Here is a 26,073-nt window from a genome sequence, read left to right as displayed (position 1 = left end):
AATAGAGATCTTCAGATGTGTATAACATATCTATATTCTTTTCCTTTGAGATTTATCTATTTACTTCATTAGCATAATAAATCTCTATTATTCAAAATACATAAAGATTCTATTTCAGTCAGCAAGAACTAGGTCTAAGACTTACCTGAGGTTAGATTAAGAAAACTGTCAGAATCAAAAGAAGTAGGAATAAGCTATCATAATTATATTTGTCTTTTGTTTGCCCTAGAAATGTTCTTGGTGCAGCAGTTATATGCTCTAAGGTCATTTATAAAAAAATGTTCATTTCAGGAAGAGGAGACTGATTACAGAACCTCCAAAAACCCTCCTAGTAAAGAATTCATGGACCTAAATTTATGGTCATCATTTACCTTATATGTTTATCTTTAACGTCTATTCCATCATATAATAAGAATATCAACTATGATCAAGGAAATAACAGTTTACAATTGGCACTTGGGAGATTACAAAAATTAGAACAAAACTTTCAAACTCACTAAGTCATAAAATAATAAATTTCATTCTTAGGCTACTTTACATACTGTTCCACTTTTTTGAAACTTTTGCGTGACAATTTTTATTTCCCCTAAATTTCTAATAAAATAGTCCTTACTGAAATTCAGTATTAAATTTCTAAGGTAGCAGGAGCTTTACTTATTCCTAGTGTCTAGAAACACATGGTTAACATCAACTCATCCATTGTCTTCTAACTGAAAAGAATCACTCTTACCGTGTAACCCTCGGTATATTGGAAAGGAGCCCTGGAACTTTCGTCTGCTGTTGGACTCAGAGGCTTGGGGTCAGACATAGACCGCTGCATCATCTTGGCTGTCTTAGGACTTGCTGGGGGAACTTTAGCCATATCTGGATGCAGTGCTTTCTGTGGACTTATATCATCAGGGAGGGGTTTTTCATAAGGTACAAAAGCTGATTCTAAGGCTTTGCCTGGTGAAAGTGGTGAGATGGGTGAGTAAAGGACTTTTGGAGATTTGGGTGGGGAAGGAGCCAGCTGCATTGTGGAATCTGCCCGAAGGTGAGATGAATAACCAATCTCTAAAGGTGTTGGGCGTTTCTTGTCTTTGGGTGGAGATGTGGCACTCAGATATTGAGGACTTTGTGTGTCTGAATCTGTTTCTGTTTGACATCCTAAACTGCCTCCTTTGTAGGTCTTTTCAGGTGCTGAAATATGTTTAATTATTTCTACCTTGGCATCCACGCGTGCCCGTATCGAAGGTGTTCGTATGGTTCCAACGGGTTCAGTTTGCACAGATATCTCTGCCACTGTTTGAACTGCTATACTGGAGACTTTGGAAGGAGGTTTAGTCTTGTCAGCCTCCGGAGTACTATCACCATATTTTCCTACACGAGCTTTTCTCCTTGATCTAGTAGGCATATCCCATTCATCCTGATCTTCATCGTCAGTTTGGACACTTGTATCAACACTCTTTTTAGTTCTCCTTCTTCTACTCGCATAACTACGATCTGCTGCATCTTCATCATCAGTTTGTACACCACTGTCCACTATCTTTTTAAAAGATCGGGGATCATCTGCCATATTTTCTCCTATCTCATCATATTGTCCGCGGACTTTAGATCCAGAAGTTCTCTTTTTGGGTTGTTTATCATCTTTTACTACAACATTTGTCAGAGGTATTTCTGAAACAGTACTCAAAATGCCAGGTGGGGCAATATACTGAGTAACACCATCAGACTGAACTGTGTACCACCCCTGGCTTTGTGGTATTTCAGTCGCCACAACAGTTGAGGCTGTGGTGGTTGTGTCTTCAGCTATCCAAAACTGACCACCTTCTGGGGCAGTGTACTGACCTTCCAAAATTGCTTGCTCTGTAGTGGTTTGCAGAGAAACAGTTCCAGAAGGATCATAGTTATACTGGTATATTTGGCGAATCTTTTGCTCCTCTAGCTGCTGATGAAGCTGTTGCTGCAGCTGTTGGATCTGCTCCAGCTGTATTTGTTGCTGAGCTAATGTCTCCTGCCTCATCATGAACTGGGCTTGTCTTTCTTCTTCTTGCTGATAGAGAAGGTGCTGCTTCATGGACTGCAGCTCCTCTAGTTTTTTTTGAACCATGATCTTTTCTTGTTCCCGGAACCTTTGGATTTCCTGACGCTCCCACTCCAATTCCTCAGCAAAACGCTGTTGCTTAATTTTCTCCAGTTCCAAGAGCTCACGTTCTAAGTCTAGCTGCTGTTGCTGCTTATCTTCTTCAGGGACCATTAAAAGAGTATTTTCATCTCCCATCACTTCAGAAAATACTTCAGATGCCGTGGTTAAAGCGGGAACTGAGTCCATTGTCTCAGCAGTGAGCGTTTCCATAGTAATAGTTTGCAAACCAGCATTGATATCAATACCAGTTACTGCATTGTCTATTTCAGATGCACCTGTTGTTAGGAAATATGATCTAGGCATTGGCTGGCTCTGGTGCAGTGTGGATAAGGAAGCCACTGTGTCAGCTGTATGCACACCAGATAAATCCCTTACAGTGGTGCTGAATATGGAGCCAGGCTGTGTGGTAATAGCAAATGTGGAGGGGATTGGAGTTGCCACTGATGAATAGACAACACCATTAGATGACCTCAAAACACTCCCCACACAATACTGGGATCCTGGAGGTGGAGTCATTCTTGCTGTGGAGTACTGTGGGGTACTAATCCCAACTCCTGAAATGACTTGTCGTGTTTCTGGATATGGACCTGTAGTCTTGCTTGAGTAGTCCATTACCTCACCTGAAATACAGGGCAGAGTTACAGTCCAGTTCCACAATGAATGATGTTTTGGGGGGTTTGAAAGCCCTTTCATGTTGATGAACATAATGAATGATACTGCATGCAAATCCACAGGCTAACCAAATTAGATGCAGAATAAAAGCAGTGTTGAACATGCAGGCACATGCAGGTGACCTTGGGTAGCGCAAATTAAAAAAAAAAAGAAGAAATAAAAGTGTACATGTACTCCAAAATATGTTGCCAAAATATCCAAAGAAAGAAAAAAGGTAACAAAATTGCAAAAGGACCACATTTTCATCCTGAAATGAGATGAGGGACACCATAATGACATTTCAAGAAGAGGTCTGCTGCCACATCATACTGACCTGTAGCAATTTTCCCTGAAGTTAGATCTACTGCAGCATCAGTTCCTCCAGAATAATCAAAAGCATTCTTACTTTTATAGAAAAAATGTCCAGCTTCTGCTAAGTTAGTGTCAGACATGGAAGGTTTCATTCCCCCAATCCCTCTATAGCCATATGGTCCTGATCTATCATATTGATAGTGGTCATCTCTATAACCAAAACGATCTTCAGGAAGAGTAGTTGCTGGCTGTTGTGCTGTGCAGCTTCTACCAAAAGGTAACTTATAAACCACATCACAGCACACAGCTCTTCTTCCTGCAGTAAGATCGACAGGTTTTTCATCGTCTTCTATTATTTTGGTCACCACACTTGAAGCAGAGTCATCCATTGTTACAACAGTTCTATGGGACTTTGTTGTACTAAGATCTACTACTTCCCCATCTGTGATCCCCTGGGATGTGGCACTATCAGTCCATCCATTTGTGACACCAACAGGAGGCACAGTAACGGGTTTTGTCGTAGCCAATGTTCCTGCATGCGCTAATGTACCTAAAGATAAGTTTATTGGTGCTTCGTCCCTAGCAGTAGGAAAGACATGACTACTAGGTATCCTATATGGAGGTTCAGCCTGCTTTGATGTGAGCTGGAGTGGTGCTGTCAGTGTGTGCTCTCTACCCACTAGATTTTCTGTGTCCATGGTGTAACTTGTGCTAGGGGTGCAAGAAACAGCAGTCACTGTCTCAGTGACCAGGGGCAAGGGTGTTATTACGGATGAAGTAACACTGAGGTTTATAACAGAGGACTGGACAGCACTGATTTGTCTCCCATAGATTTCATTTGTTGTAGTTTGTCTTTTCAATTCTATTGTAGAAGCAGAAAGGTCCATACATTTTTCAGTTGCTTTAACATCTCCTTTTGCTACTGTACGCAAATCAATGGCATCACCAGTAAGTTGCAACCTTCCATTTTCCTTATGCTGAGGCTTCTTTGAATGTAGGTGATTTAGAGCAAGGGGTTCTGGAGGAATTGAGATAGAGACACTGCTGAGACCAATACTAGGGACTGTCACATCAGGTCTGGAAGCTTCAGTTGTGACAAACTTTGTAACAGAAGTTGGGGCAGTTTGAAATGAAGATAGTGTTGTCATAGGCATAGCAGAATATGATTCCAAAACTCCAGAGATGTACAGATTCTGCCCTGAAGAACTTGAAACTTCTGCAGCCGTCATAGGAGGAACTATAGAAAACACTGGTTCAATGGAAATCAGATCTTTGGGGGGTGACCCCAGGGGCCAGCTGGTAATTGCCTGACTAGCTGAAGAATCAGTTGGAGTCCCAGGTTCAGATGGCAATGTGATGACCACGTAAGTTTCCATGAGGGATTTGGAAAACCTTGGTGAGGACTTGTTAGAATGAGGAGAGATAGGGGAAGTAGGAGAGGGTAATTTATAATCTGCTGAAGTTACTAGATTTAATGTCATACTTGAAGCTAAAGATAGACCTGTTGGTTTAGGGTATGTATCTGTTGACTTTTGTATAGTTACTGGAAGTTGAGGAACTACTGGTTTTGGGGCAATTGGAGGTTTGCTTGGCTCAGGTCTATGAGTAAAAACAAGTCCTGATGGAATAGAAGACGGCTTAGGAGGAACAGGAGGAGGTACAGTGGTACATACTTTGGCTACAGGGAAACCATTGCTTCTTGGAATAGCTGTGGTATCTACAGTAGTAACAATATCTGTTAGAGGTGTACCTGTAGTGGTTAGAGTCACTGGAGCTGCAAAGGCTGATCTTTTTTTAGGATGAATTGGTGGTTTAGGTGATGTTGGAGGAGGAAGTGGTGGGGGAGGAGGGGGAGGAGGGGGAGGGGGAGGAGGAGGGGGAAGTGGAGGTGGGGGAGGAGGTTGGGCCGATATGTCTAAAGATGGACTTCGAAATAACGGATGGGTTTTAGTTGGAGGTGAGGAAACAGATGTACTGCTAGATAACTGAGGTGCAGGTTTTGCTTGAGCAAAGACCTCTCCAGATATAAAGCATGTAGCTGAAGCCTGCTCCTTCACTGGGAGGACTTTTGAAAAAGTTGGTTGATCAAATATTGTTTTGTCCATGCTGACTTTTGTTATTTCAGCCTCAGACTCTGCCCTTTTATCTCTGTATGCTTCCAAAACTTCCAGAATAATTCCGTTTGTTTCTTTCTTGGCTTTTTTCAATGAGTCGCTGTCAGATATTGATAAGTCTGTGGAAACAGTGTCAACAGCAAGTTCTTCTGGTTTGGTTCCTGTAGATTCTATGATAGTAGCTGCCATGTCAGATAAGGCAATAACAATATCATCAGCACTACTTCTATCATCTGGTATAGTAGTCTGATCTAAAGACATGCTTACTTCTTCTGGATAGTCTATAATGCTGCCTGGAAAATACGTTGAAGAAATTTCTTCAGAATCTTCAAATTTAGTTACTATATCCACTGGCTCTGTATAAATGGTAGTCACACTATCCAGGGTTGTAATAGGTGAGGAACTATCTGTGGTACAAACTGAAGAGATGGATGATGTGAGAGAAGGTGTGTCAGAAGGCGGGACAGATGTAGCACTTTCTGAAAGCTCAGAGTAGGTCAAAATCAGAGATTCATGAGCAATAATCTCTTGAATTTCTCTTGTATAATCAGTTACATATTCATCCTCAATTTCTTCTGTTGAAAAGTGTTGGGTTATTTTAACATCTGGGATAGAGAGTGTTGCACTGCTGGTTGAGTCTGTGAGAGATGCTCCTGAGAGAACACTTGATGTCATAGATGCATCAGGTACCCTATCAAATTCTATAGTGGACTCTGTCATGTCATCCCTGATGGGAAGTTGGGTTGGACTGGATCCAGGCGTTAATTGCATCTGTTGCCTTTTCATGAGTTCTTCATAGGCAGCGTCAGCATCTAGCAACTTTTTTTCCTCACTGGTAGAAGGGACCATACTGCCCAGATCCACTATCTCATGACTTTCAGGGATGATATAAGAGCTTGAAACAATGTCTTCTTGAGGCACAACAGTGTGTAAACTTTCTAACTCATAAAACTCCTTTTGGAGGTCTGAAATTTTTTGCATAGGATCTTCATAAATCTGTCCTGGCAGTCTTATTTTTTGTTCTCTCCCTCTCTGCTGCATAAATCCATTTTCATCCTCGTGCCTTGTTAGTAGACTGCTATCAACTGAACCATTGTATGTGTCCTCTACTAAAGATTCATAAATATAATCCTCAATTAACATGCCACCATACAGAGGTTCTTTTTCAAATATCTCATCACGTTCATTTGCAGCTGGGAAAGCTTTATATTTATGAGTTTTATGCATCATTTCTTCATACATCTCCTCAGCAGTTTTTAATGCCTTTTGGCCAACTTCTTTCTGCATCATAGATGGATCTTCTGTAGGAGAGTATAAAGACACAGCCGTGGGCAATTTATAAACTTTTTGTACTTCTATTATCTTTTCTGGGCTTATTTCAAAGCCTTCTGGGTCTGACTCTATGCTAGGTGAGTATTCAGAACAAGAAGACCGATGGAGCTCCTCCATTTCTGCAGCCTGACGTAACTCTTCTGTTGGAGATGCATCTTCAATGGGAGAGAGATTGCTGGGAGGTGTCTTTGGTCTTTCCCTCCTTCTCTGAGCTCTAAGTTCATCTTTGTCTTTCTTTGATTTTTTGCTAGAAGATTTTCTTTGTTGTTGTTCTAGTTCCCGTTGTTTTTCTTGCTCCTTTAGTAATTCTTCTTCCTCTCTCAGTTCTTCTTCTTCAGAAGAATCTTCAATAGTTGGTAAAAGAGGACCATGTGATCTGTGTCGAGCTTTGCGTTGCTGCTTGCTCTCTCCTTTCTTGTGACTTGGACTACTATCACTGTCTTCATCAAGGGAAGATACTGATGTAGGGGACGTGCCAGGAGTGAAGCTGGAAGCATGAAGACTAGAAGATCCTTCTCCCCTTGATCTGTCTTCTGGAGAGTCTGTCAGGCTTTCCATTTCTAATTCTGGCTCTTCATCAAAATACAAAGCAGTTTTCTTCTGGGATGCCTCTGCAGAATATTTATCTGCTATTGTGCTGTTGAGTTCAATTGTTTTGAATCTACGTAGCCCACCTCCTCCGGCAATTACAAGTTCTTCACTCTCCTGACTTTTCGTTTCTCTGTATTTAAGGTCAGGACTTTCATCAAATGTCTCATCATCTTCATCATGCCATGAATGTCTTCTTCCAGGATCATCATCAAAGCTTGCACTAATTTTTCGAGTCAACCGCCTGTGTTTCCCTGCTGATGCTTTTCCTTTGCCCTTTGAGTCTTCCTTTTTCTGACCCTCGATAGTACTGCTAATCTCTTTAAGCTGGCTTCTGATGAATTCGTCATCTTCAGAACCTGAAGCATCTTCATCAGCACTCATTTCTATGATTTGTTTTCGGATAAAGTCTTCCTCTTCACCTGATCCTTGACTATCTTCTTGTTTATACTCATCACTGCTTGATGAACCAACACTCATTCTCCGCTTTCTTTGTGGAACGGGGGAGTTTTCACTTTCACTACTATCTTCAACTGAATCATAAGACTGTCTTCTTGTAGCTATGTCATCAACAAACTCAGACTTTTCTTTGTGATCTTTTTTAGAAGGAATGTCTTGTTGGCTATCTTTTCTTAAAGTGTCTTTTTCTTCTTGGCCCTTTTTGAGCTCCTCTTCTGTAATTGTACTCTTTATTGTTACATGTAAACTTTGGGTTTTCTGCTGGTCCTTGGGCTGCTCAGAAGAAACCACTTGAGGTTGTGCTTTATCTTCTGATTTTTTATCAACAAGAGTACCTGCCTGAGCTTCCAATATGGATAGGACTGTACTTTCTAACTTAGCCAAATCTGAAGGGCTAGAAGGGCTACTTTCTTGTGAAGGAGAATCCTTTTTGAGTCCCTTGAGCAAATCCTTTTCATCACTAGGAATAAGACTTGGAATTTCACCTAGTGAACTTGATATCCCATCAGAAGAATATCCCGTGTCACTTAGACCTTGTGGGCTTTTCGGCTGCTGAGAACTTGAGGTGTCTGATTTGTCATCTTCCTTTTCCTAGCAAGGGAAAAGATACAGGAAAACTTAACACAGTTAAACTAAGAACATGGCCTCTGCACTTTTCCCAAATAACTTATTATTAACTATGGAACTATATGGCAGTGTTTTGTTTAATTATCTTTGAGTGAGCACAAAAATTGAAATAGTTGATACATATTGACTGTTTCATTTTCATTTAATCTAAGATTAATTGAATATCAGTTCTCTAGGACATTGTATTATATTCTATCCATACTCAAATCTTTTTGTGTCAATATTACTTTCCTTCAACAGCATAATTGTCTTTTTCAATACATTTGCTTTGGGATAGAGTTCAAATTCAGTGCTAATCTTTCTGTTAACATTATGAATACTTTTGGATTATGAGGACAGGCACAAACATAAAGGATGGACATTATACCTGGCTACAAATTATATGGAGAGTTACAAATTTACTTCCTTGAAATAAATGAGTTTTATGGACACCATAAAATCATCCCACCAACTGTAACTTCTTTTTGACAAAGAGATTCAATAAGATATTGTTTATTTAAGACATTTAAGAAAATACCATTTTACTTGTTTTTGTCTGTTTGTTACTGTTGATATTATTATTCTATATCATTTGAAATGAATGTTTGGAAAGTGAAAACTTTAAAAAAGTTATGCAATAATTTATCTTACTTGTGGCTTTAAGGAGAAATATCTAGTTATTACTTTTATAGTTGCTAATCTGTATCTAATTTTGAATATGGCTGGTATTTTATTTTCATATTATTTCAAAGTCAACCTCCTTTAAACAGTGCAATATATAACTTTTGTTGGCTAGAATATGAACTTTCTAGAGAGCTGGGTGGCCTATGGCTTTTTCAGGGCTATGATGATGTCATGCCACTGATTTGATTAAGAATTAGAGGATGCTTTAGAAAAAATGTTTTTATATAAACAAAGAGATGTATAGTTACATGTATAGATGTATAGTTACATCTCTTTGTTTATATAAATATAAATAACATTTTAAAACAACCCAAATGTCCCAATAACAGATGGGTGGGTAATTAAGCTGTGGTAAGTATACATAATGGAGTACTACTTGGTCGTAAGGAAAGGTGAGAGTTTGTGTTCTGCTAAAAGGTGGTGGATCTAAAGGTGGAGCATACTAAATGAAATAAGCCCAAAGCAGAAAGACAAATACAAAGCAGAAAGACAAAAAAGATGGTCTCACTCTTAAGTAGAATTTAATAAATAAAGCAGGGGAAATATAGGATAAAACACTCATAAGTCTGTATGAATTATAGTAGTACTAAAAAAATAATTAAGAGGAACATGATAGAGGATACAAGGGGACTCAAAGCCTAATGCCCTCTGGTGGGGGTACATGGCACTTTGGTGAAAGGTGACAATCATAATCTTGTAAAAGAACTTTTTCTTAATAAGAATAATTTGGTGTTTTATAAAAATTAATAACATTTTGAGGAAAAAATGAAACACAACTAATTTAATTAATTTTTTTTTTAAGGAGAGTGTCAAAATAACCCCATAGTCCTATGGAATGAGAAATTTTAGACAAGGAGCTGCAAAAGACATGCCATATCTGACCCTGGTGTATATGGTAACATTGATTCCATTCAGTCTGTGTCTTGAACTAACCATCTCAATATTTTCTATATGTGTAGGCATGAGTTTCTCCAATTGGTCTATTGATATAGTTCAAATGAGAAATATCAGCTTGGAAATCAAACAAACTTGCAAAGTTTCCCCCCTCCTTTCCTCCTTCTTTTCTGTATTTTCATTTTGCCTCATTCACTTCATTCTTCTTTTCCTCTTTCTGTTAGCTACACTTTCATACTCCCAGCATTTTTCTGTCTTTTCCTAGTGTGGTAGGACTCTGGAGAAGTGAGATTCGGGGCACATTGGTGAGGTCATCGCCTATGGAGTTCAGGATGGAATCATAGTAGTATCTGCAACTTGGTGTTTGAAAGGTAGTAAGTTATAAGGCAGGACAAAAATGTTTAATAAATAGGAACCAGGAAGTGGGAATAGAACAGGTGAGAATAATGATTTTTAGGGTGGTAAGAAGCTAGGAAGTCTATTTTAGGTATGTCCCTATGGGATTATGATTTTAGTGATTTTTGCCTGAGTTTTATAGTTAATATGGAGGAGGATTATGGAGTATAGGAGTATAAAAGTTGATGATCTTTTATTCACTTTACATTCATTTTAATGTCAACATAAACATTAGCTATGTATGGCTAGAGATATAACATGAGTACTTTACAGGGTAATATCCTCCCACCAAATTTACAATATAACTCAATCCAAAAATCTAGTTTGATATATTCTTTACAACTTTAATATAAATAGTAATGGCTACACTTTGATTTATTGAGAGCTAGTGTTTCAGATCATTGTGGATGTCCTTCCAGGAAAAGGGCACTTCACTATAATTGTGAGACCACAGCAGTAGGGCTGGTAACCAAATAATTTTGGTTCTCTTAACAACCACACATCTAAGAGTTTAACACAGGTGAAACAGTCGTCTTCAAATAAAGTCTCTGTAGATGCTCACAATGAAGAGATCTTTCCATCTTCTTTCCATCTTTTCAAACAATAGACTGCCTGAACACACACACACACACACACACACACACACACACACACACAAAATGCTGTATCTGATTTTGTCTGTCTTCCCATCCTTCACTAAATAACAGCAAACATGACAAACACAGAAGTCAGGAAACCCCTAAGGTTATTTCCTCCCCAACTTGAGGCCAGACCTCATAGTCCAATGTGGATACAGGACATGACACTCAATGTTTTAACAGCTGAAAGAATACCAAGATTATCAGATAAAGAAGGAACCACAAAAGCTGGAAAAGGGCAAGAGACTGGCTCACTTAATAATGGCCTTTTTGGTGAATATCAGACCATCTCATCACCTGAGGCCCAAGTCGGTATCCTTAGGATTCCCCTGTAAATACAATGGGCATAGACCTCTAACAGACCTCTCTCTTCAACATTACTTGTCACTTCCATCAGGAGTGTCACCATAACCCCTTTTAAGGGCTTCTCCAGGACCATGCCTTTACTACAAAGTACCTTCAGAAGGAATGCTGGGTCAGGCTACTCTGCAACTCAAGGAAGAATGATCCTAAAATGAGTTTAGCCTAGAATGTGTTCAGCTGAGACCATGGCTTGCAAGCTCAGACTAACAGGGATTTGGAAGTTATACATGGACCCTGGGTCAGATTGATGTGGTAAACAGTTAGCTGTATTTGTATGTTTTCTTCAAGTTGGGAGCTACTCTAGCCCTAATCCATCTTTCTAGCCCTATTCTCAACTCTGACTACATTTTCCCAGACAATATTTTTAGCCCACCTCCATATTAACTACAAAACTCATGCAAAAATAACCAAAATCATAAGCCCATAGGAACATACCTAAAATAGACTTCCTAGCTTCTTACCACACTAAAAATCACTATTTTCACCTGTTCTATTCCTACTTCCTGGTTCCTATTTATGGAACATATTTGTCCTGCCTTATAACTTACTACCTTTCAAACACCAAGTTGCAGATGCTACTATGATTCCATCCTGAACTCCACAGACGATGACCTCACCAATGTGCCCCGGAATCTCACTTCTCCAGAGCCCTACCACAGTAGGGAAAGACGTAAGAAGGCTGGGAGTATGAATCAACCTGCCATGGCCCATGTCCAGCAAAGAAGCAATTACAGAAGCCAGAATTACAGAATCTCCTACCTTCTGGACTCCCCCCAAAATTATGGTCCAGAATGAGAGAAATATTAAGGGAAGATGACTAGAGGGCTCTGAAACCCAATTTCATCAGCAGAGAGAGAGAGAGAGAGAGAGAGAGAGAGAGAGGAAAGGAAAGGAAAGACAATCGGACATAGTAATAGTTTTAGCTGTAACTTAAAATGGAAGAGAAGGCAGGATCATAGGAAAAATATGAAAATACAGATAGATATATAGATAGACAGACAGACAGACAGACAGGCAGACAGACAGTTATAGAAATAATAGTCAACTCACATCTGTGACCTTGGGATAACTTGGGGGGTGGGAATAGTGTGGATCGCACTCCTGTTATTTTGCAATTTTGTAAATCATAAATTATATATTGGGAATGAAAGCTCTTTGTGGGGAAAAAAGGTCAAGAAAACAATCTTTCATAATTGCTCTTTGAGTATCATTCTTTATTTTGTATCTCTATATATTATAAAATTTAACAATGTTAAGCTTTACATATGTGGAGGAGACATAACTATTATCTATAACAGCTCGCTCAATATAAAAAAGAACTATTTTAACTTTACACAATTGATTCTGAAGTTTTGATTAACATTTACAAAAATAAGATCAGAATCAGAAAAATACAATGTAATAAATTAAGATGCATTTAATAGAAGAGTAACACATATAAACATCAAATTACTATCCTACAATTCCTCTTGTGTGGCCTTTCTCCATCTTTTCAGGCTTTCCCTCTCTCTATCGTACTATATTCTACACAATTCTCTATCCTGCCATTCCCTAGTTTTATATTTCCATACTCCATGTAAGAGTAAATTAATATTTACCTATGATAATGGTGTGATGATTTTTCTTATAAAGAACATTTTCTCCATATTATGAGGTGGCAAATATTTGTAAAGGTTCTAAGGGGTTGTGGGCTTAAATAATTGATATGGATAATAAATCAAGTTAAAGTCACCATAGGTCAGCTGATTGAACCCCTCTGAAGGAACAGCTTACCATGTATTTATTACCCCATGACATACTGAAAAACACCATGTCATTCTTTGCCTATCTTAACTATCACTATGTAAAGCCTTCTGACAGAAGTAATTCCCCTTTTGCTTCATTGTGTTGTTAGGTTGTTAACCATCAAATAATACACCAGCCAGGATCTTTGACACTTTATAACATCTACATATCATTTCTTACCTGTTATGGTTAAAGAAGGCATTCTTCATAAACAGAGATCAACATGCTGAAGTACTCATCCACTCACCCATTTATCCATCCTCTGACTATCCACTCTTCTATGAGATAATTGAGTGAGTGCCAGCACTACTTCAATTTGTATCTACCCAAACAGATTAACTGATATTTACAGATTTCACACTACTACCTTTGTTTCATGAAAAACACTTCTGAACAAAGGAAATATTTCATGACATAAGAAAGGATGAATTGAACCAAGAAGAATGTAAAATACAGTGTACAAGTTGGGTCAGCTTTTCTCTAATTTGTCTTCAAATCGATGGCTGAAACATGGTAGATCTAGAGGATATTATCAAAAGATATCTATGGGGAAGCATAGTTGAGCTTATTTTCTCCCAAATTTCCAAGTCCTTAGGACTAAGACTCAAAGTTTTCTTTCAGTTTGTTTAAAAAAAAATGCATGTTTCATTTCATAATGCACAAGAACCTGGGCTCAAGTCCTCAGTCCCTACCTGAAGAGGAAAAGCATTAAGTCGGAATGCAAGTCTCTCTCTCTCTCTCTTTTTCCACCCCTCCTCTTACTGTTCCTCTCTTCCATCTTGGTTTCTCTCTGTTTCAATCAATCAATCAATCAATCAATATTTTTAAAAAAGAAATTATCTAAATTATGCATAATTAAATTTTTTATTATCTTTATTTATTCAATAGAGACTGTCAGAAATCAAGAGGGAAAGAGAGGGAGAGAGAGAGAGAGAGAGACACCTGCATCCCTGCTTTACCACCTATGAAGCTTTCCCTCTGCAGGCGGGGGCTGAGGACTCAAATCTGGGTCCTTGTGCACTGTAACATGTGCAATCAACCAGGTGTGCCACCACCTGGCCCATAAAATACGCATTCTTGTGTTTATTTTTGAGAAAAATATTAGGTTGTTCAGCATATAATTGTTTAACCAAATGAATACAGTTAAATGGTTCTTGTATACTTGGAAATATATATAATATATATGTATATATACATGTGTATATATGAATATCACAGAATGTTTAATCTTTTAAATTTTTTTCAGTTATCTCCAATATTTTAAATTTTATTAATGATTAGTAATGGATTACAAAATTATAAAGTTGCATAGGCAACCTTCCACATCAAAACCTTGACCAACATTCCGTACCCATGTCCATATCTATAACCATGATATTTCTCACAGTCTTAGAAACAGTTTGGCTATTCAATTATTTTTTCCTTTTGTTTGCAAGTTAATGTGTCAATTTTATGCATTATATTCTTCATTTGAATATTCAGACTTTGGAATTGATTATCCATTTCATTTTTAATATAAAATGTATCCTGGTGTGATTTCTGAAATCATTACATGAAAATTAAGTTCCAAATATTAACTTCTTGCTTTCATTTCTCATGGTAGATGGAACTGTGAGTAGAAATACATAATTTAAGCATAAGTTTTTTAATGGCAACATTATCTTTTAGTTCCCCTAAGGGAAAAATTTTCCCAATTCCATTTATGATTAGAATCTATTATACAGATTTTTAAATTTTTAAGTATGCATTACACTTTTAAACATTCAATATATAGAGTTGTAGTTATTTGAGCCTTTTTATTCTATCTATATTAAGCTCAAAATTTTGAAAGACTTAAATTAATAATATTTACTTAATATATATACATATATATTGTATTTCCATACTCCATGCAAGAGTGGAGAACATTTTTCCTTCCAATTTTCCATTGCCTTTTTTTGTCTTTTGAGCTAGAGACCAGTCAAAGTGAAGCAACAGTTAAGTGAGCACCACTTGAAATTAATACTATGACTTACACTAGATATGTCAAAACACATCTGTGTTGCCAAACTTAGTCCTCCCCTCTCACAAATGTTACCTCCTCAAGCCTTCTATGTTGATAGTAAATGGGAAGATCTTGTCTGTTTATATGTAATATTGTTGTCACACTCCTGTGATACCATTGCTCAGTGGTATTTCCTGGGCCAATTTTCTCATTCTTTATTTCAGAGAGACAAAGACATAAGAAAAAGAAGAGATGACAGGGAAAGACAAACATCCAGAAAGAAGATACATCAAAGCATCTCTCCACCATGTATGGACTTCCCCTGGACTCATCCATGATATTCTTATGTGGTACCAAACCTTGAAGCCTGGGCTTCACACTACATATAGACATGCAATCTACCAGGTGAACTCTCCCAAGTCTTAATTGCAAGTTTTAAAAGTTTATTTATTTATTTATGGATAGAGACAGAAAGAAATCAAGAGAGAAGAGATAGGAAGGGAGAGAAAAAGACACCTGAAGTACTGCTTCACAATTCATTTAGCTTCCCCCCTGCAGCTGGGGACTTGGGGCTTGAACCTGGGCTGTTAAGTGCACACTGTAACATGTGCACTCGATAAAGTGGGACACCATTTAACCCTGCAAGTTTTAAGCAACATTAGGCATGAAGTCAGAGGTAGGTCATATCACCAGGTAAGGCATGTGCTGTACCATACATGGCTCACAGTATGTGCAAAAAAATCTGACTGTATGATTAGAATGAATAAATTACATGATAAGGATAAGAATCATGCAAAGGGCTTATTTAGCTTTTTATTATTGTTATTTGCTTTGTTTGCTTCTGAGAACATTAAGGGTTTCTTGAAATTTATTTTGGAAACACATTCTAAAGAGATGGGAAAAACTGGGCTCTTTGTCATTAGTTCAAAACTTGGGCATGTATAAAAACTTAAGCAGGATCAAATTAATAAGAAAGAAATGTTAAGATTTTAAAAAGATATATTTTCATGAGAGAGAGGCAGAGGGAGAGGGAAAAAGACATGAGCACTGATCAGCTCTGGCATATGGTGATGCCATCAATTAAACCTAAGATCTTTGGACTTCAGTCATCAAAGTATGGTATACAAACCATGCTATCTTTTAGTCCTAGGTATTTTTATTGTTTTTTTTTTTTTTACTCCAAAATAAGAAATTCATTAAGGAACTGGGTGGTGGCGCACCTGACTAAGCACATGTGTTACCATCTTCAAGGATTTGGGTTTAAGTTCCCCTGTAGGGAGGAAGATTCACAAATAGTGAAGCAGTGCTGCAGATGTCTTTTTTGTCTTCCTGCCTTTCTGTCTCCCCTTGCCCTCTTGATTTCTGTCTCTATTTAATAAAACAAAAATGAATAAATTATTAAAAATCAACTAATTAAATTTATAAATACTCAGTAAATAGACTAACATCAGTATTCTTCTATATCCAATGTCCTTGGTTACATGATCTATAAAGAATCTTGGGAGAAAACTAGTACTTACACTAAAAGAAATTATAGGTTGGGGTAGATAGTCACTTAATATTCTTACCTTAATGCTGAAGTTTATTTTTCAGAGTTGTGGTTTACATTAGCTAGTTTCAACTAAACCAACTTTACTATAATAGGTAAATATAGACAAGTAACTCTTGAATTAAAAAAAATTGTTAAGGGTAAAAATAAAATATACAACACGTTAGTCAATAAGCTGAGACTTCATATGATCATAAGTTTATCATTAGCAACATCCCATGGTAAAAGCAATTTTGACCATATTAAATGAGATCTGATATCAAGTTGTCTAAAAATATTTGACATTATCAGGAAAACTTTTGGAGATCTATATTTATATTTAGTATTATCAGTAACAACTTTTTGTATAACTATAATGTGCTATGACATTATAGCAAGTGATATTCTGACTCCATCATAAATCTCTATAGTTTCAGCAAATAAATGTTCTAGTACTTTATAATTTTTCAGTAAACCGAAGAATAGATATTTTGAATCTTCTGCATTTTATTAGTCAATACTAAAGACAACAAGTTAAACATTTGATGATACTTTTTTGTTTTCTGTCATGGAAAAACTGCACAATGTGGTGACAAATTAAACTGAATTTCTTTGGTAAATTAATAATTGCAGACACTATTAGGAGAAAGTAAAATAAGGTCTACTAATGATAGACTCAAATGCAGATATTTTAACAAACTCAGATTGCAATATCCACCATTTCTGTTTCAATAAGGAATGAAAATAACTATTGGGAACTAAAGAAAAATGTGCCAAGGAAGGCAAAACCTCAAAATTAAATATATTTACCATACACATGCAAAAAATTTACTAAATATACTTCTAATGTATGTTTTAAGAGGCCAATACATTTTGTATACTAGTGAAATAGTTATATTTGAAGGATATTTTAAATATGTTTACTGAAATGCGTTACTATAAAATTATTTTAACCAGAGGCTTACTATCTCATAAAAAATTAACTTTATAGTTATAGAGTGTAGGAATGATATATAGCTCACCTAGTAGAAATCACATTCCACCAGTCATGAAAACCTGTGTCTAGGCCCCTAACATCATGTGGGAGCACACCAAAACAGATCCTTGAATATTAGAGAAGTCATATGTCTCTCTAACTCTCTCTCTCCATATATATATATCTTCATATATACATATATATGTATATATATCTTTATATATAAAGAAAAAAATCTGACAGAAAAAATGTGATAGCAGCAGTAGAACTGTGTAGTTATGAGGTCCTAACACACACACACACACACACACACACACACACACACACACGGTTATAAGGATACTAAATTATTTTTCTCAGCAAAATAATAGAATTGCCAAGCTGTTAGAATTTCAGTGATGTCAAGAGGTTGTTAGTCTTATACTGTTTCTGAGATATTTAGGGATAAATTAAATATTAGTTATTAGCAACAGTCTACAAAATAAATATTTAGGCAACTTCAAATCCTAACTATTTCTTTAAGACAAGTGTGATGTGGAACAATCTTCAAAGACAGGTATTTGAAAATCATCGTAAGATTATACTAAATAAATTCACAGACATACAAAATTTAAAAAAATTTCCAAGTCTCTAAGGGGGTCGGGCGGTGGCGCAGTGGCGCAAAGCGCAGGGACCGGAGTAAGGATCCCGGTTCGAGCCCCCGGCTCCCCACCTGCAGGGGAGTCGCTTCATAGGCGGTGAAGCAGGTCTGCAGGTGTCTATCTTTCTCTCCCCCTCTCTGTCTTCCCCTCCTCTCTCCATTTCTCTCTGTCCTATCCAACAACAAAACAACGTCAACAATGGCAATAATAACCGCAACGAGGCTGCAACAACTAGGGCAACAAAAAGGGGAAAAAATGGCCTCCAGGAGCGGTGGATTCATGGTGCAGGCACCGAGCCCAGCAATAACCCTGGAGGAAAAAAAAAAAATTTCCAAGTCTCATTTAACAAATATAAAACACATTTAAAATGTTCTAAATAAGGAAATTAAATAGGCTTTATTACACATTCTTTTCCCCTACATATTTTTCCTCCCCTGTCAATTTCTTTTTGTCCCATCAGAAAAAAAAATAGTATATTTATTTAAAAAATAAATAGAGGATGGGGGTAGATAGCATAATGGTTATGCAAAGAGACTCTCATGCCTGAGGCTTCAATCCCCCACACCACCATAAGCCAGAGCTGAGCAGTGCTCTGGTGTTTCTCTCTGTGTCTTTCTCTCTCTTGCATTTATCAAAAAAGAAAAAAAGATTAAAAAAATAAATAAATAGAAAAGTCAAATGGTCACAGAAAGCAGGAATCCTTATATAGGCACTGAGCCTAAGATAATGTGGGCAGAAAAAGCAAAAACAAACAAAAAATAACAAAGAATAAAAAAAAATAAAGATACCAAAAAACCAAACTTTCCTCCAGTGCAGTGGAGGCAAGGCTCAAATCTGGATTATCCACAAAATAAAATAAGCACACTATCCAGCTGAGCTATTCATATGAGCTCTCTTGTAAGCCTGGAAATAGAAAATTTCATCATCATTTTAGACTTCTTTTTTTTTTTTTTAATTTCCTCCAGAGTTGTTGTTGGGGCTCAGTGCCAGTACTACAAATCCATGGCTCCTAGTGGTCATTTTTTCCATTTTTCTATTTGTTCTTTCTATTTTAATTTGACAGAACAAAGAGAAATTGAGAAGGAGATATATATATATATATATATATATATATATAGAGAGAGAGAGAGAGAGAGAGAGAGAGAGAGAGAGGGAGAGGGAGAGGGAGAGAGAGAGAGAGAGAGATAAGACACTTGCAGACATGCCTCAGAACTCATGAAGCATCCTTAGAGCAGGTGGGAGTGGGGCTAAATATCAGATCCTAGTGCAAGGTGGTAGGTGCTTTTCACCAAATGTGCTACCACCAGAACACCTCAATTTTTTACTCATAAACAGAAGTTGAGAAAGAAGAATGGAAAGGGAAATGCAAAAGCAAAAATTGACTAAGTTTGGAGTATTAGGCCAAAGTAAAAAACACTGAAGGGAGGAGGAGGGTAGATTTTCAGCTCCACTATAGGGTGATGGGGATAGGGACACAGACCTTTGGTGGCAGGAATGGCATTAATATACACTAAATAACGATTTAATCAATATGAGAAAGGAAAAATAGATTGAAAGTCTCCAACTTATTGATGCATAGACCCCAATTCTGAGTATATGTTCCTTCAATCGAAGCACTTTAAAGATAAAATCAGTGATTTTTTTTTTTTAATCTGCTTCACCACCTGTGAAGCGACGCCCCTGCATATGGAGACCTGGGAGCTCAAACCAGGATCCTTACACTAGTCCTTGCGCTTGGCGCCATGTGCACTTAACCCGCTGTGCTACCACCCAACTCCCCAGTGATTGAATTTTAACAGTGGGCTTAAATTGTTAATACATTTATAATAATGACTTTTTTGAAATATTAAACCATCTATAATCTTAGACCAGGGAGACCAGAAGCAACTGGGCTTGTCATATACAAGATAATAAATAGTTATTTGTAAATAGCATGAAATGACATAAATCTTGGTAAGGTCTTGTATGGCACAGCAAATCCTAACCATGGGATTTTCAAAGTAAACCAAACTCCCAAATAACTTGGTTATAACAATAACTATCTATTACCTTCTTAAACTCTAGCACAGCAGGAACCTTCCTCATCTGCTACCAAACCCATATTTCTGCCAGTCATGGAACCTCTGGGGTGTGGCTTGTTTTCCTTCATGATTCCCTCGATCCATGCCATTTGACACCACATCTGCTGATCTCAACCAAATCAATGCAACCAGTACCACCTCAACATGCTTCACTTTGGACTGTATCCAAAATTTTTTTACTAAAGAAACTCAAAGAGGTAGAAGGAAACTTCTAGAAAGGCAAGTCACAGTGTTGTAAGAAAACTCAGAAAAAAATAATCAAAGAGATATAGCAATATCCAGAAAAAAATTAATGAAGGAATAAATAAAATCAATGAATAGTAGGTAAAAGTTGAAGCTTTTAACAAGAAAGTAACAGTTATAATGTGAACATCTTAGCACTTCTTCTTCTAGCGTTTGCCCTTCTTCCGTAGCCAGTCAACAGCATCTTAGCACTAAGCTCTAGGGAAAAGCCTAGTGGCAACAAGAACAAAAAATGAAAAGAATATATCAAGAGTCTAAGACATACAATACACTACTAAAGTTTACATTGGACAAAAGTAAGTAACTTGAACAAGTATCTCCAGAGAGCATTCATCAGACTTCTGAGCAAAACCTCTACTAGATAGGAAAGAATGGAGCAGCACATTGAAAATACTTAAAAAAAAAAAGTCAGTCTAGAATACTGTATCATGCAAGAATCTCTTTTAAATGCAAGAGAGAAACAGAGGTTTTCCCAGACAAACAAGGCTCCTACTATGAGATAGTAAGGAGTGCTTCTATAGAAGTAATAAAAAGAAAGAACTAAAAAATGAACAAGAAAATAGATAAAACTAGAAAATTGAGAGAGATAATGGCAGTAGTAGGCCTGCAAATAAAATGTTATCCTTCATGGAAATGAATAAAACTTAGATGGATCAAAAAGCAAAACTCAATTTAGATGTTTATTACAGAATCACTGGACCCATAAAGACAAACATGTACTTAAAAGACAGGATAGAAAGGACAGGATATTACTCCAAGCCAATGGACAAAAAAAAAAAAAAAAAAAAAAAAAATTTAAATAGCTACTATACTTCTATAAGAAACTTGAATTTTTTTATTAGTGAGTTAATATTGATTTACAAGTTTATAAGATAACAGGGTTATAATTCCACACTGTTCCTAGCACCAGAGTTCTGCATCCCTATTCTCTCCAGGTCCTGCCTTCTCTTCCTTTCCAAGTCACACACACACCTATTACTACTTCCGAATGTTCTTCCCTTTTTCCTCTTCTCTCTCAGGATCCTGATGGAGTTGGAGTTCAGAGCCCTTTGGTCATCTTCCCCCTATTATTTCTACCTTGATGGGAGTATGGACCAAAATTCTTTTTGGGGTGCAGAAGATAGGAGATCTGGCTTCTGTAATTGCTTCTCCACCGGACATGGATGTTGGCAGGTCCATCCATACCCCCAGCCTAAGAAACTTTTTTTTTTTTACTTTCAGCCAAAAAAAAAAAAAAAAAAAATCAAGAGATGAAGTTGAGACACATCATACATCAGAAAAGGGATTGGTATCAAATATCTATGAAGAACTGGTACATCACAACAAAAGGAGAAAAAAAAAACCAATAACCCAATACAAAAGAATTGGATAGGTATTTTTCTAAAGAAGAGATATGCATAGCCAAAGACACATAAAGAAATGCTCCATTTCACTCATCATCAGAGAAATGTAAATCAAAACTACATTGCAATTCTACCTCACACCTGTGAGAATGGCCTTCATCAACAATACAGGAAATTATAGGTACTGGAGAGGTTGTGGAGAAAGTGGACTATATTAAACTGCTGGTGGGAGTTCAAACTGAAGCAGCCCCTCTGAAAGTCTGTATAGAGAATAGTTAAACAAATAAAAAATGACTTACTTTATGATCCAAAAATACCACTCTTAGGTATTTGTCTAAAGGAATCACAAACACTTAACCAAAAGGACATTTGCACCCCTATATGCAGAGCTGCAGTATGCACAGTAGTAAAAGACTGGAAACAGCCAACTGTTCATTGACATTAAAGAAGTTATGGAATGTAAACTTCATGGAATAATACTCTAAAAAAAAAAGTGATGAGTTCTTTGGGACAAAACAAATGGAATTGGAGGTAATTATGCTTAACAAAATAAGTAAAGGAATGAAAGTCAACTACCAGATGGTTTCACTCACCTGTGAAATCTAGAGAACTTGAATATATGATCCTGAAAAAAATTAGAAACCTACAGACTCTAGTAATTTGTGAGAACTACAGTGGCTACCAGTGAGAAGGTGAGGGCAAAGGATTTTGGTGGTGGGTGTGATATGGAACTATAATCCTACAATCTTGTAACCTACTATTAAACACAACAAACAAAAAGAAAAAAAGAGACAAAGTTGTACATTACATAATAATAAAAGGAGGAATGAAACAGGAAACAATAATAATGATTATTAATATATGTGTACCCATTTTGCAACACTGAAATATATAAAGCAAATGCATTGAAAAGTACTAAGATGGAAGTTTATAGTAATATAGGCTTACCTTAGGAAACATGAAGTATCAAGTAAAAAATAATCTAGGATCACACCAAAGGAAACTAGATAAAAAGGGGTTTGGCAGTGGTGCACCAGCTTAAGTGCACACATTATAATGTTTAAACCCCTACTCCCTACCTATGGGGGGAAGCTTCACAAATATTGAAGCAGGTCTGCAGGTATCTTTTTTTCTCTATACTTCTCTATCTCCCCAACCCTCTCAATTTGTCTCTGGGCTACCAAACAAAAAAGTAAGGAAATTAAGTAATTACAAAAAAAAAAAAAAGGAAAAAAAAGAGCAATGGATTCGTTGTGCTGGCACCAAGACTCAGCAATAACCCTCGTGCGAAAAAACCATACAGGACTGAATCCAGTCACTAGTAAATTGTACTAAGCTTTCAAAATAATAGTAATAACAATAGCAGAAACAATAATAATACATATCCTCAACCTCTTCTGTAAAACTAAAAAAGAAAGAATGTTTCCAAACACATTTTATAAATTCAATTACTACCCTGTTTCTGAAATCTGACAAGGACATTACATTATCTCTTGACAAACACAAAAGCAAAAGTCCCACCATGGACATAAGCCAAGAAATTTTCCTTTCAGAACAAGAACAAGAAAAAAGACATCCTCTCTAAACATTACTATTCAATGCAGTGTTGAAGGTCCTAGAACAAACAATTAGGCAAGAAAATTATAAAGGGTAAAATATATAGCTCAGCATGTGAGCATAAGACTAGCATGTTGAGGCCCAAATATCCCAGGCTCTCCACTCTCCTTAGCCTCATCAAAGCTGAACAGGGCTGTGACTGGTATCTTTCTCTCTCCTCTCTGGCTCTCTGTCTCTGTCTCTCTCTCTGTCTCACTCTCTTTCATTTTCACAAGCATTATTTGTGACACAAATAAATACATTTTAGAAAAATGAAAGTATATAAAAGGCATTCAAACTGGAAAAAGTAAAATTATAACTATCTGTATATAATAATGCATATATAAAGTACCCCCAAACAGAAAAAAGCTATTAGAAATATACAAATACAACAAATTGGAATGTTACAGAACTGATATATAAAAGTATGTTCCTTTTCTATGTAAAACTAATGAACTATCAGAAAGAAAATTTAGGGAAATGACTATAATTACAATCACATTAAAATTAATTGAATACCTTAGAATAAACTTAATCAAGGGAGTGAAAAACAACACCAAATACTATTAGATGTTATTGAAAAAAGGTAGAAGATATGAGATATAAAGATAATCCATGGTCATTAATTGGAATTTTAACATTATCTAATGTAATATACAGTGTGATTCGTTTCAAGACTCTGACAATATTCTTTTTTTAAAGGTATTTTTAATATTTTTATTTATTTGTTACTGGATAGAGACAGAGAGAAATTGAGAGGGGAAGGGAAAATAAAGAGGGAGAGACAGCTGCAGCCCTGCTTCGCCACTCATGAAGCATTTCCCCTGCAGGTGGGGACCAGGGGCTTGAACCTGGGTACTTGAACACTGTGTGCTTAACCAGGTGCACTAATGTGTGTGCTTAACCAGGTGCACTACTGCCTGGCCTCTCCAACAGTATTCTTTACTGAAATAGAAAGAAATCAAGAAATTCATTTAGAACAGCAAAATAATCCGAATAGTAGAGAATATTTCGCAAAAGTAAAATGAAATAAAATAAAATGTTATGGGGTATTATGCTTCTTGATTTCAGGTATACTAAAAGCAACAATCATTAAAACTGTATGATATTGCAATAAGTAAAACAGACAGAGCAATGAAGCAAAAATAAGATCACACATACACAGACAATTACTTTATGACAAAGAAGTCAAGATTATACAATGGAGTGGGGAAACTGTTTTCGCTAAATGTGTGGGGAAAATTATATAATCATATGCAAAAGAAAAAATAAATTCATTGTCTAATATACATAGAAATCAATTCAAAATTTCTTAATGTCATGGATGTAATGATTGAAGCCATAAAATACAAAAAGGAAAATAGGTGATATGCTTCTTGACAATGACTTTATAGATATGTCTGGGGACTTGACTCCAGTGGCAAGAGAAACAAAAGACAAATTAAGCAAATGTGCCTATATCACATCAAAAGGATTTAGCACAGCAAACAAGCAAAACAAATATACAACAACAAAAAGCTTACATGAAAACAAGAAGGCACCTTATTGAACACTACAAATCCACCACTCCTGGCAGCCATTTTTCCTTTTTTTTTTTTCTTTTTAATTCTTTTTGTTACATTTGATAGGACAGGACAGAGATAAACTGAGAGGGGAAGGGAGATAAAAGGAAGAAAGAGACATCTGCAGAGAGCTTGTGAAGCATCCTGTTGCAGTGGGGTGTGGGAGTTGAAAACCTGGGTCTTTGTGTATAGTAATGTGTGTGCTTAAAGGTGCCCCACTGCCCTGCCCTGAAGATATTTTCCTGTCAAACATTCAACAAATACACAAGGAACGCACATCAAACTCAACAATATAAAGGAAAACAACCTAATTAAAACACAAGCATTATCAGAACAAACATTTTTCTAAATAAGACATTCATGGCCAGTAGGCACATAAAAATATGTCTATCACCTCTTATTGCAGAGAAAATTAAAATCAAAACAGCAGTGACACATCATTTCACATTGTGAGAATGGCTCAACTAAAAGACAAGAAACAAGTGTTGGAGAAGATATGTAAAGAAGTACATCTTTAAACACTGTTAGTGGAAATATCAATTGGTATAGTAATGATGGAAGTAAGTATGAAGATTCCTCAAAAAAGAAAGAAAGAAAGAAAGAAAGAAAGAAAGAAAGAAAGAAAGAAAGAAAAGAAAAGAAAAAGAAGTTCTGTATGAGCCAGGTATCCCATATTTGGCTTTGCACCTAAATATCAATTTCAAGAGAGACGCTCCTAGGTTTACCAATGGATAAAAATGTGGCATATAAACACAAATGAGCACTACTTGGCTATTAAAAATACCCTGACATTTACAACTATGTTGATGTAACTAAAGGTAATAGATGAGAACTGGCACAGATGGAGAAATAAAAATTATAATTATATGTATTATATAGGAGGAAAATTATATGTAATATGTAGGGGGAAAAAGGCAATCCAATAAATTAATTAAAGAAATAAAACTTTTGGTGTGTTAGCTCATTCAATGTTAACCAGAATGGAAATATGATGGGGCAATCAGGAGAATGTTAAAAAACATATAGTGAAGTATAGAATTTAAGTGGTGAGCTTATGGTATAAATGTATGTTGCTTTTTAATGTTATACACCTGAAATTTATGTAATGTTATGAAATAGTCACTGTAGTTAAAAAAAAAGAAATCCTCTGCTATCTCCCTGTATAATTTTTA

At 36.5% G+C, this 26,073-nt stretch overlaps 1 protein-coding gene across 1 annotated transcript in view; it reads right to left on the bottom strand.

Annotated features, from left to right (window-relative positions):
- Positions 1-26,073, bottom strand: part of PCLO (piccolo presynaptic cytomatrix protein) — a 187,410-nt gene that overhangs the window by 71,708 nt on the left and 89,629 nt on the right. Inside the window, exons 5-6 of the mRNA XM_060195658.1 lie at positions 3,111-8,172; positions 731-2,745 (exon numbers count right to left, since the gene is read on the bottom strand). Coding sequence (XP_060051641.1) covers positions 731-2,745; positions 3,111-8,172 — 7,077 coding nt within the window. The remainder of the gene's footprint in view (positions 1-730; positions 2,746-3,110; positions 8,173-26,073) is intronic.

This window comes from Erinaceus europaeus, chromosome 8 (genome assembly GCF_950295315.1).
Source record: "Erinaceus europaeus chromosome 8, mEriEur2.1, whole genome shotgun sequence".
Taxonomy (NCBI): Eukaryota; Metazoa; Chordata; class Mammalia; order Eulipotyphla; family Erinaceidae; genus Erinaceus; species Erinaceus europaeus.
This window is presented reverse-complemented; position numbering and strand designations above follow the sequence as displayed.